Below are 13243 nucleotides of genomic sequence, written 5' to 3'. Positions count from 1 at the left end.
GTGCATGGAGCCTGCTTCTCTCTCTGCCTCTCTCTCTCTCTCTCTCTCTCTGTGTGTGTGACTATCGTAAATAAATAAATTAAAAAAAAAAAAAAAGAAAGCATTCCTTCCTCTTCAATTTCTTGGAGTAATTTGAGAAGCACAGCACATTAACTCTTATCTATCTATTTACTTATTTACAGAGAGTAAGTGGGGAAGAGGCAGAAGGAGAGTGAGAATATTAAGCATGCCCAGCATACCCAACTCGCGGCTTGATCTTATGACCCTGACATTATGACTTGAGCTGAAGTCAAGAGTCAGTTGCTTAACCGACGGAGCCACCCAGCACCCCATTAATTCCTTAAATATTTGGTAGAATTCACCTGTAAGGTTGTCTGGTCCTGGAATTTTGTCTTTTTTGGAGTTTTAAATTTACTGATTCAATTTCATTACTTGTAATAAGTCTACTCATATTTTCTATTTCTTTGTGATTCAGTCTTGGATGGTTGCTTGTTTCTAGGAATTTTTCCATTTCTTCTAAGTTTTCCAATTTGTTGGTGTGTAACTATTTGTAGTAATCTCTTATGATCCTTTGTATTTCTGCGGTGTCAGCTATAACTTCTTTCATTTCTGATTTTAATTATTTCAGCCTTCTCTTTTTTACCTTGGTGTGTCTGGCTGAAGGTTTTTCAATTTTACCTTTTTAAAGAACCAGGTTTTAGTTTCACTGATCTTTCTGTGTGTGTGTGTGTGTATTTGGTTCCTCTTTTATTTCTGCTCCTATCTTTAGTATCCTCTTACTTCTTCTAACTTTGGGCTTTGCCTGTTCTCTTTGTAGTTCCTTTAGATATATTTAGGTATGAAGTTTAGGTTATTTACTTGGGACTTCCTGTTTCTTGAGGTGGGCTATGAACTTCTCTTTCAATTGCATTTTCTATCCGTCATAAATATTTGGAAAGTTATTCCCATTTCCATTTGCCTCATGGTATCTCATTTGTCTCATGTGACAAAAATGCCTCCAACACTTTCATGATTCAAAAATGCCTGCTACTGACTTTTTGAAATAACTTTTAACTTTAGAGCAGTTTTAAGATTTATAGTTTCCTGAAAAGATAATACAGAGACCCCATATCTTCCACATCTAGTTTTCCCATTGTTAACATCTTACATTATTATAGTACATTTGTCACAATTAATAAACCGATATGGATACATTTTTATTAACTAAAGGCCAAACTTTATTCTGATCTCCCCAATTTTTCCCTGATGTCCTCTTTTTGTTCCAGGATCACATCCAAGATACAGCGTATTTAATTTTCATGACTCCTTATGCTCCTCTTGGCTATAACAGTTTCTCATACTTTCCTTTTTTTGTGGCCTGGACAGGTTTGAGGAGTACTGGCTAGGTATTTTGTTTAATGCCCCTCAATTGGGGCTTGTCAATTGCTTTTCTCAATATGAAACTGGTGCTGTAGGTTTTGGGTAGGGAGATCACAGAAGTCAAGTGCCATTTTCATCACATTATTATATTAAGGGTACCTATATCAACATGACTTATCACTGTTCATGCTGACCTTGATCAGTTGGCTGAGGTAGTGGCTGAAAAGTGATTATTGTAACTTGCACCTGGAGGCAGCCTGGGTGGCTCAGCGGTTTAGCACTGCCTTCAGCCCAGGGTGTGATCCTGGAGGTCCGGGATCGAGTCCCACATCGGGCTCCCTGCATGGAGCCTGCTTCTCCCTCTGCCTGCGTCTCTGTCCCTCTCTCTGTGTGTCTCTCATGAATAAATAAATAAAATCTTTTTAAAAAATTATTAAAAAAATAAAAAACTTGCACCTGGCCAGAGATAAAACGTTAGTTGGTACTGAGGTCTATGGACACATGGACATTTTTTTTTTTAGCTCTCATCTATGGAGTTCATCCACCCTAAACAGACTTGAAATTAAGTGAGGTATGCACTGTATAAAAGTATACAATAGATTTTGTGCTGGGATAGACCCTGAAGAGATGAAACCCAGCATGTGTGACAGGGGAGTCCTCTTTTGCTCTTGGCAATGCCAAGGCTCATTAGAAGCCTATCTGAACATGAGAGGCAGGGCAGACGGACTGGCTGCTGTGGCCTCCCTCCTCCATGCTGACTGTTCTACTAGGACTGAGGAGAACCTCCTGACTGCTGGCTTCTGGGGTTCTTGACAGTTCCACTTATTACTGGGACTCTTCTCATATTCACATTCAAACAGAACCTGCACAGGGAAGGGAGCAAAAGGGGGTGGGGTTTTCTGGGTGCTGGGAACATTCCTTTCTTGAATTGGTTGCTGGCTGCTTGGTAATTTTTGGTTTATGAACATTAAGCTGTACATTTTTCTGTATGCACATGTTAATAAAAAATAAAAACAAAAGCAAATAAAAACTCCAAGAGCCCGTATGTGGATGCTTTTTAAATTTGCTTTTAACCATTTTTAAGTGGACAATTCACTAGCATGAAGTAAATTCACAATACTGTACAACCATCACTAACCATTACTACTATCCATTTCTAAGAACTTTTTCATTATCTCAAACAAGCGCTCCATCCATCTCCCCTGACCAGCTCTTGGTAACCTCTATTCTACTTTTTGTCTCTATAAATATGCTATTCTAGGTACCTCATATAAGTGAATCATACAGTATGTGTCCTTTTGTGTATGGTTTATTTTCATTAGTATAATGTCCTCAAAGTTCATCCATGTGGTAACGTGTATTAGAACTTCATTTTTAAGGCTTAAAAATATCCCACTGTATGTACAGACATTTTATTTATCCATTTATCTGCAGATAGACAGTTGGGTTGTTTGCACCTTTTGGCTATTGTGCTATGCTCTTATGAACAGGGGTGGCTAAGTGTTTAATTCTATAAATTCTTTTATACAGAAGTAGAATTGCCAGATCATATGGTAATTCTGGTTAACTTTTCCAGGAACCATCAGACTTGTCCACAGTGGCTGCACAATTTTAATATTCCCAACCAGAAATATATGAAAGTTCCAGTTTTTTTTTCTTTTGAGATTTCCACTTTCTCTATTCCTCACCAACACTTTTTCTTTTCCATTTTGTTTTATTTATAATAGCCATTCTAGTGGGTGTGGAGTATGACTTCATTGTGGGTTTTGATTTGCACTTCCCTAATGGCTAATAATGCTGAGCATTTTTTCATGTGCTTAATGGCCATTTGTATGTCTTCCTTGGAGAAATGTCAATTCCAGTCTGTTGCCCACTTTTGAATTGGATTTTTGCTGTTGCTGAGTTGTAAGTTCCTAATATATTGTGTATATTAAACCCTTATTGGATACATGATTTCCAAATATTTTCTTCCCATGCCATGAGTTTATCTTTCACTGTCTTGCTAGTATCTTTTGATGAACAAGAGGTTTTAATTTTGAGGAAGTTTCAATTTATCTATTTATTGTTGTTGTTGCCTATGCCTTTGGTGACATTATTCAGGAAATCACCATCCAGTGCCATGCATGATACTCACTTCTGACTTGGACCATTTTTTATCCCTCATGCCAGCTGGACTTCAGGAAGGAATTCTTTGTAATAAGAAAACATTTTTTTTTTTTTTTAATTAACAAAACTCTTCGGATTGCTACAGTGAACACATCTCACTGAAGCCTTCATGAGGAGGAAGAGAGTCATGCAATGTAACTGGAAGAATAAGTACATGGGGAGATAGAAGACCTAGCTTTTGCTATGGACCCTGGCAGCAAGCCATGATCTGGAAGAAGTCACGTCCTTTCTCTGAGCCTCCATGTTCTCTTCTGAGTCATGAAGATGTTGCAAGGGGCTGGTTCTGGGGTCCATCCCAACTATCAACTTCACTGCCTGCCTATCCATGTCTGGATAGGCAGCCTGGTATACACACTTGTGAAAGGCCAGGCCCTTGGGTGGACAATCCACCTCTTCCCAATGTGAATGAGAATTAGCACGCTAGAAAAGGAAACACTTACAAGGGTGATGACTTCCCAGGCAATGGCATGGCCTCCAGGAGCCCAGAGCAGGAAGTTCAGGAGGAGGCGCCTGCTCAGCTGTTGACACAAAGCTGGTCTGGGGTCTCTGTCTGGGCTCTCTGCAGCTACTGCCTGTAGATCCTTGGCTGAGAGAGTTGGACTTCTGAACAGCTTCTTAAGGTGGATGAGCGCTGCTTTTAACTCCACCTGGGAAATAGAATTTCAGGGTGAGAGATTAGGGAAGAGTGAGGGCATGCACCGTTCTAGGATTTATTTATTTATTTATTTTTTTTTTTAATTTTTATTTATTTATGATAGTCACAGAGAGAGAGAGAGAGAGAGAGAGGCAGAGACACAGGCAGAGGGAGAAGCAGGCTCCATGCACCGGGAGCCCGATGTGGGATTCGATCCCGGATCTCCAGGATCGCGCCCCGGGCCAAAGGCAGGCGCCAAACCGCTGCGCCACCCAGGGATCCCCCGTTCTAGGATTTATGTGGGACTTTGAAGCAAGCCCCCAGAAAGAAAAGAGGACTGGCGCCCAAGGGAAGGCAGACAGAAGCAACTCATTTCTGAGCTTACACACTGCTTTACACAAACCCAAATGGGTGTAATAGAAATCTGACTTTCTCTCATCTTGCTCACTAAGCAGCAAGGCACCATGCCAAAAATGGACTTTTTTTTTTTTTTTTAATAAGAAAGGAAACGGAGAAAAATCCTCAGCAGAATGTAGCCAGATTTTTATATTGTGGGAAAAAGAACAAAAAGCTCCTTGAAGACTTGCTTACTATCACAGCCACAAATCAATTAAAGCCGCATGCAACTGGATCTCCACTGAGCCAATGTTCTGATAAGAATGAGGAGGTTTGCCTTTTGCCTTTTGATATCTTTGAGGGGAGGAAACACACACACAACACACACCACATTTGTTTTGTTTTAGACACTGGGACAGTCTGTTCATACATGTTTAAAGCCCAAGAGGAGGTCACAAGTCTGTGGAATCCACATAATAATGGTGATTGTTATAGGTCTGTGGGTTGTTTTTGCATAAAAAATACTTATTTCATGCTGAGACTTCTGCTTGCTATTAAGAATGGTATATCAAGTTGTGACTTGGAAAACAAAGAAAAAACTGAAAGCCATAGATCCAAAATGCCACATGGTACTCACGAACAGCTATGTTCTGTCACTTTCGTTAGAATACTTAGGCCTATTCTGAGAATTCCCATGACCAATTTTATGGATTTTGTGAGTCTTTTTTTTTTTTTCCTTCCTGGAAGTTAAGGCCTTGTTCAATGAAGTCTGTCATAAACTCCAGTACACTAGGAGTGCTGTGTGAGCTATTCTGACCACAGTCCAAGACCGTGAGAAACTGCACCACAGGACTCTTCCACAGAGCATGGCAGCATTCCAACAGGAGAGGGCTACTCTCTCACCACCTCCTTCTGTCAGCTGGACCCAGCCTGCCCTCATCTGATGGTGTCTATGGGAGCCCAAGACCCTCCTGCCATTGAAATGGTGTGCAAAAATCTCAGAGCTTAAGAAGCCATGTCTTCATATCCATTTTCTTCTTGACTGAAGAAAATCTTCTTGACTTTCTACCCTTGTCCAGTACTCCCTAAGACTGATCTTTACCCAGACCATCTTTTCCTTCAAATTCCTTCTGTGTCCATAAACTTCCACCTGACATGCCAAAAACTTAAATGCTTTTTAATTTGTTTTTAGGTAAAAGACATAAGCTTTCTTTTCTTAGTAGTACATTTTATCCTGCATTATGAAAATTTACATATGCTCACTGTAGAAAGTTTGAACAAAAAAGTATGTTAATCCACCACTCAAATAAAAGTTCTGATGTAACTTGACCTCAGGCTGGTCCTGCTCCATTTTCTCCAGGGGAGATGGAGGAAACCAGGTTCACATCCTTCTCGTCTTTTTCCCATGCCCTGTGAACACAGCACTCACTATGCACTATGTTTTCTTACAGTTTTCACAATGCGCTGCAAGCAATTTCATGTATCTGTGACACGTAGTCTTTGAGAACATGATTTTTCATGGCAGAATGCTAGTTTATGGTTAGAATATGTCACCATTTAGTCAGTTCCTTACTATTGAAAGTTTAGGCCATTTGTAGCATTTGCAATTATAATTATGTTCATGTAATGATATTCTTATAAATAAATCTTTGTATGGGCCTCTAATTACTTCTGTAAGTTAACTCCTAGAGGTGGAATGACAAAGTTAGGGTATGAACCCTGGCCTAATTCTTAGGGATATATAAACACAGACATTTTTTTGTTTTTATCATGATCCAATTCAAAGTTAGCAAAAGAGGATGCACACTGGCTAGCAGTGAACATGCTCTGCAGAGAGAAGGGTGGGTCTGTGTGGTGGATGCTCTTGCTTCCCCATTAATGAAGCTCAAGGATGGCCAGGAGAGGCAGTGCTTCTAGCCACAGAATGCTATCAGAGCTGAGCAATTAACTGGATTTAATGACACCTTTTGAGAAAAAAGCACAGATGTCAGGCTCATTCAAATCTCCCAATAATCACACTTCAAAAGCAGCTCAAAGTTTGTTTCTCAAGTCACCCAACAGATCATCAAAGGCATTAAAGCTCAAACCCAGGAAAGTGAAGAGGTATGTATTAATAGTTAAGCTAGGAAAACTGGGCCTACTTGCTCCTCAGGACGTTACACACACCAGTGCCTCCAGCTGGGTACCAAGGAGGAAGAAAGAGGCTTTGGGATAAAAGATGTGGCTTCTATCACAAGACAAAGACCCACCTCTGACAGAATAAGAAGGAAGTGAACATGCTGGTGCTAAACTACTCTGAGTGAGCTTATCTGTTTTCATCCAGCATGCCAAAGCAACCCTAGAGTAACAACTATGTACGGGTTTTATTTAAAACAAACAAAAACAAGTATTAGAAAGACATGCCAATGCAGAACTTTCCAGAAATTACATTTTTTGGGGAAAATTATTTCTCTACAGTTCAAAAGTCAATCTGTTAGTTTCTATGATCGATATACCAACGTAGCTTATAAACAATCAAACATAAAGTATATATAACAGGTCTTTGGAAATCATTAGTACTACATACATTTTAACTACAACTATTATTAAAAATAAGATGATGAAAACATAATTGGAATTTCCCTTAATTAGTTTAATTGAGATTTTAAAAGGGAAATAGAAGGCTTTCTTTTTAATCATACAGCAACCCTTAAATACATATGTGGATTTTGATAATTTCTTAAAAATGTTTTATTTTTGATCTGAAATAAATTATCACCAAATTTCAACCTTTTAAGATCCAAAACTTTCTTTCCTCTGCCATGCAAGCCTTTTAACAAAATATACAGAAAATTCTGTACTAGTCTCTGCTTTTTTCAAATAACAGAAAACATCAAGCAAATAGGAACACTACTCTCTACATAAAGAAACCTGTTCCCTCTAATTATTAAAATTAGCAAAAAGTGCTGGCAGTTAACATTTTAAAAACCAGCAGATAAATGTTTGCAAGGGAGGAGCCAATGCCTTTAATCAAAGCATTGCTTCCTGTAATCATTATATTCCACATAAAATAACAACTCTCTGCCACGTCTAGTACTTAGTGACTCTGTTATATTTAGGGAATGCCCAAGTCCTTTTTCAGAAGCTAAGGGGTTAATATCAGCTACTTTAGTAAGAGTTCTAAACAAAGCCAGTAATGTGAGGATCCGTTGACCGATCCAAGAAAGCAGTAAGTCAAGACGGAAGCAGACAGGGCCAGGCTGTTGATCAGAGAGAGGACAGTGTTCCTCAGAAGAGCAGTCAGACACTGCATAGCAAATGCTAGTGTGTGTGGCCCTTGGGCCAGGAGCATCTGTAAATGAGGGCATAGGTGGCAACTGAGCAATAACAGATAAAACAACGTAGGGAACAGAGAGGGCTATGCCTCATTTCCTTGATGCTTCCCAGGAAAGCAGAGTGGCAGTGTTCTATCTCCAGTGAACTCTGTGAGGCAAAAAGATGTCTCCAACCACAAACCCAGGACATATGCACTCACTCATCTGGGTGGACACTGACATGCTTCCACAATGAACACAGTGAACATTCAGTGTTTAGGTGCCTGGGGGTTAGTGGAAGCCAAACCCACTATAGAGCCCCTTCCTTTAGCATGCTTGCGGATTTGGAAATGGACCTGGAGCACCACATGCAGTGGGCCCTGCCACCCACCATGGTCTGGGCTCTCTGCAGACTCCCGTCACGTGGGCTGTAGCTGAATGCCAAGAGCCACAGCAGGGCCTCAGAGGATTCAGTTTCTGACATCACTAACTGCTCAGCCGCAATATCAGCCCATCCTCCAAAGTGAATGAACAAAAACCAGCACTCAAAGGGACCTCCGTAGGACCTGGAACAGAACCAAAACACATGGCAGCCGGGCAACTTGATTTCTTTCTCCTTTTGGTTCTTAAAGCAACTGTAATGTTTGTGAACGATTGGCTTAAATTGTTCTTATCCACTGAAGTACAACTTGCAAGGAATACAAGTTAGACTTGGAAATGTAGCTCACAATGCCACTTTGAACTCATCACAGGAGACCTTCAAAGGCAGGTCTTTCAGAACCCCGTGTGCCCTGAGGACTTCAGACATTTAAAACTTTGTATCCAAGGACCATAAGTGAGTACAGGCCTTTGACAAAGAAAGATTCTGGACCATGATGGACAGGAATGCTATAAGATGAGAACCTGCAGGCACCCCTCTGCTGTCTGCATAGCCTGCACAGCTGGGCTGCTGTGGAAAGCAGGCCCTCCCCACTACTAGGCAGCCAGCCAAGTAGCTCCTGAGCAAGAAATGAGGAGGTTCCTGGGGGCCCAGGTAGAGACCAGAGGGATAGTGCATGTTTTCTGTCTGCATCAGAAAACATGCACTATTTCCTTTCTGACAAAACACAAGGTTCTGGTCCGTATTTTGGCAATTATGAATTTTGAATGGGCTGCATTCTATATTCTTTCTTGTCATCGCATATATGTCCAAGCTGAAAAGTTAGAAGCTATCCGTTTGTCATGTTGGGAACTGAGAGGTGCACTGGTTGTTTAAAGGGTAGACTCTGCACAAGGAAAAGACCCATTAATTTGCAGTGATCATGTCAGCAGCTTAACATCTCCTCTGGAGAAAATGGGGCAAGACTGGTCTGAGATCAATTTAGATCAGAACTTTCCTTCTGAACCCGGGAAACTCCTGGAACAGGAGAGTTCTAGGCCCCTCTTGGCTGGATCTGGGTCTGCTGCATCTGTTCCAAGAATAAGCTATTAAATGTTTTGAAATCTAGCTGTGGAACAGTAGAGAGAAAAGAAGAAAGGGGAATATTTTTTAAAAAATATTTTATTTAAAAAAAAATATTTTATTTATTTAATCATGAGACACACAGAGAGAGGCAGAGACACAGGAAGAGAGAGAAGCAGGGTCCCTGTGAGGAGCCCAATGCAGCACTCGATCCCAGGACCCCGGGATCATGACCTGAACCAAAGGCAGATGCTCAACTGCTAAGACACCCAGGTGTCCCAAAAGGAGAGTATTAAACTTATTTGTCCCACAGGAGGGAAAGGTGGTGCTCTGTGGGCTGCATCAGTGGCCAGCTGGGTTATGATGTCTCAAAAGCAGGGGACAGGCTCCACAAGATTCTTCCCTACAGATCTCACTATAAGCTGAGCTAGGACTCTCTCACGCTCCCAGCTCCAAGGCAGGCATCACACCTGGATCAGAGCTCATGGCTTGTCTTGCAGGAATGGGCCTGGTCCCTCTTCTCTTTTCTACTAGTAACTGAGTGTGTAAGGCAGTCCCTGTGGCTGGCTGAGAAACTGTCTGAACCTCCTCACCCACCCTTCCTTGCAGACAGACCCTCAAATTTAATTAAAGCAGAGTCCCGTGAGATTTTAGGTCTAGGTTCTGCTTGCTCTTCAACAGAGACAACTCGAAAGGATGCACATGGGGCTGACAGGTATTACAGGTTGCTAGCGTGGCCAATACTCTGATTCCCACTTGGCTACTAGCTCTTTTTGTCTTATTTATTGGTAAGAATCTTGTAGGGGGAGGGGAAGTAGGTAAGTACCCGGCACAAAACTGCATCGGTGATCATGAGCATAAAGAGCACCAACAGAATACAGGATGGCTCAGTGAGATTACAGAGAATTTCATGAGGGAATAGTGGCAAAAGGAATAAATAAAGACAGTCTTAGTAGGTTAGTATAGACTACAAATAAAATATTTGTACTCTACAAAAAAGTAAGTTGAGAGAAAGCTGAAGGGTGTTATGTTAAAGGAACTTAGTAAAGCCTAAATGTGACTGCTTTTAGGAAAATAATATATGTGAGAGGGTACTTAATATCATGTGAGAAGGTAATTTAGGGGTGCCTGAGTGGCTTAGTTGGTTAAGCATCTTCCTTCAGCTCCAGTCATGATCTCGGGGTCCTGGGAATGGAGTCCAACGTTGGACTTCCTGCTCAGAGGGAAGTCTGCTTCTCCCTTTCCTTCTGCTCTTCCCTCCCACCCCTAGCTCATGTCTCTTTGCTCTCTCTCAAATAGATAAAATCTTTAAAAATTAATTTATATTAGAATGGATTTTCTAACTTTGAACAAATATTTATTAAAAAGAGGAGAAAAGGGGGGCATTTTTATCCTACTGTGCAAGAGGTTAGAATTTCCTTCCCTAGAGAATACAGAGGAAGGGAGAAGACCAAGGGATCCAGAGGGCACCACCTGTCTCCTGCATGGCTGGGGCAGGGGCAGGATGTGGACGCTGCTTTTTTTATAGGGTGGGTCTATTGTTTCTTTTGTTATGCTTGTATATTTCAAAATCCAATGCCAGCCATTATTCAGGATGGTTTCTATACAAGGTATTTACATACTTATCTGTTGATTCTGAGCTGCTCAAAGTGATACATGCAGCTAGCTATCTGCTTCCTCCACTTCTCACTCAGCAACATGCTTCCCTGTTTGGAGAAGGTTACAGACAGTAATGCAATCCCCTGTCAGCCCTCTGTAAAGTGAAGATGCAGATCAAGAGAAACCACTGTGATGCAGACCTAGGAGTCGTCAGGATTTGCCTACCTGTGCGTTTGGTCTTCAACTATTTCTCTGAGCATTTCAGAAATATGTTTCAGTGTCTGAAGCCACAGTTCCTGTGGGATCTCTGTGGATAGAGAGACAGAACAGAGAGAGCTGAAGGAAAGTCAAACCTATTAGGATCATCTGTAGCAAGAGCAGAAGAGCTCTGGAAAAAGGCCTTATTTTTTCTGGTCCATGGGACGCACACCACTGGTCTCATGCTGTTCCCAGCTGAGGTCCAACCCTTAGGACTGGGAAGATCCTCAGTGTTACACAGAAAAACTTCAAAGGCTCCTTAACTCAGGCCCACAGAAGTAGACCAACTTCATAAGCAGCTCACCCTAGGACTGGAAATGTTATGCTACAGATACCACAGGTTTTCTTCTTTTCTATCCAACACCTCCCACCCCCCACCACTGACAATTTGTGATTTCAAAGTACATGGGGATGGTAATAAAAGTCAACAAGGAACTAAGGATAAGATGCCCAACTGTTTTTCCATGATTATGATGAATTCAGAATATTATTTCAGGTTTATAGGAAAGAAAAGGCCAGAAAAATAATACATGGGTATCATACAAACAAATGTGTTTTCCTGAGTTAATTTTTCTGGTTTAATAATTATTCCATGGTTTTAGACACATCTGAACATGTATCTGCAGTTCTAAACAACATCTGAAAAAGTTACATTTCCATGCAGAGATAGATTCCATAATTAAATACATGAGAAGGTGGGACGTCTGGGTGGCTCAGTGGTTGAGCATCTGCCTTTGGCCCAGGGTGTGATCCTGGAGTTCTGGGAGCCCCACATCGGGTCCCTGCATGGACCCCACTTCTCCCTCTGCCTGTGTTTCTGCCTCTCTCTGTGTCTCTCATAAATAAATAAAAAAATCTTTAAAAAATATACATGAGAAGGTAATATAAGTATGTGGTAAGCACTGCTAACAACTCCACAAATGTCACAGGATCACACATTATCCTTCTCTCTTCTGAATGCCCTTATGTCTTGATTTGTAGCCTTTGAAGGCATTTTTCATTTTCTTCTTTATATTAAATACTTAGATACTTCCTTTATGTCCCCCTCTACTTGTAGCTCTCGGATAGTCAAGGCTCTTAAATGATTTATCCTTTATGTCCCACAGGACTTTATAGTCGGCACAAAATCAATTTCTGATGAATAGAAGATTCTACTATTAAAAAATACTTCAATTTGTGAACTTAACATTCATTTTTTCCAGAAGTAATATGCTAAAAAGCAGTAGAGGAGGAATTTCTACTAAAATTTACTTATTTATATTTGGACATAAATTCAAGATGGTGACAAAAAGGAAAAGGTAAATGGCTGCATTCATACCCCAGGTACCACCTTAGTCTTTTGTTTATAGATTTCCCAACTTAAAAAAAAGCAACTCCAATATTTTTTTCTGGAGCTCATCCAGCTTTTCACATAGGCTAAACTCAGGCTTCTCTAATCTGCCCTAAGCTATAAAGTGTACCCCTGGGAAGAATATTGCTGACTTTTCTGTCACGTTATCAAAGTTCTCCTGTTGTGTTCCCACAGAGTTAAGTTTCACAAAACCGTTGACCAGAGGTCCTACCAGCCTCATTACCACCTCCACCGCTAGCACCTGAGAGGAAAGGGTCGGATGGGTCATTCTAGGTGAGAACTTACATCTATTAGAAAGAGGAAGAATTGGATTTTGTAAAATGATCTAAAACTTTGAATCATCTACTTTCCTTGAACAGTTTTCTCAAGTCTCAAGAAAAAGGGAAACAAAAATGGAATAAAAAGGCAATATCATGGGATCTTTCCCTTTTTTCCCTTCCATAGACAGTTCAAATGCCACCTTCTCTGGCAGTCTGCTGTGTGAGTGCTGCCTTTCCCTCAGATTCCAGGCTTCAGTGGGGAAGGATATACCTTTATTCTCTATGCTTGAAATGCTGCCAAAATACAAGTTCCTGGACATGTTAACTGGTCAACCCCAGTTGGCTTAAGGATGGAATCATCATTTTCCCAACTGGATGTGGCCAACAGAAGGCTGGCAAATGAGACCAGAGAAGGCCATGATCTAATACACTTACTGAATTCTTTCAAAAGTCTTCCCTTGGCTTAGTTAGGAGAAATTTCCTCTAAATTTCCCAGGCTTTATTCATCATTTTATCTTTTCTTCTGTAACAAGGCACACAGAGTGG

General features: G+C 40.9%; 1 protein-coding gene across 9 annotated transcripts in view; it reads right to left on the bottom strand.

Moving 5' to 3' along the window:
* FANCC (FA complementation group C) overlaps positions 1–13243 on the bottom strand; it is a 289577-nt gene that overhangs the window by 19358 nt on the left and 256976 nt on the right. For all 9 annotated transcript variants that reach the window (XM_035707500.2, XM_035707501.2, XM_035707511.2 and 6 more), the window contains 3 exons: positions 11054–11135; positions 8180–8354; positions 3966–4172 (listed from right to left, as the gene is read on the bottom strand). In XM_035707500.2, coding sequence (XP_035563393.1) covers positions 3966–4172; positions 8180–8354; positions 11054–11135 — 464 coding nt within the window. The remainder of the gene's footprint in view (positions 1–3965; positions 4173–8179; positions 8355–11053; positions 11136–13243) is intronic.

Source organism: Canis lupus, chromosome 1 (genome assembly GCF_003254725.2).
Source record: "Canis lupus dingo isolate Sandy chromosome 1, ASM325472v2, whole genome shotgun sequence".
Lineage (NCBI taxonomy): Eukaryota > Metazoa > Chordata > Mammalia > Carnivora > Canidae > Canis > Canis lupus.
Note: the sequence above shows the minus strand (reverse complement) of the source record. Positions and strands in the feature narration are given on the sequence as shown.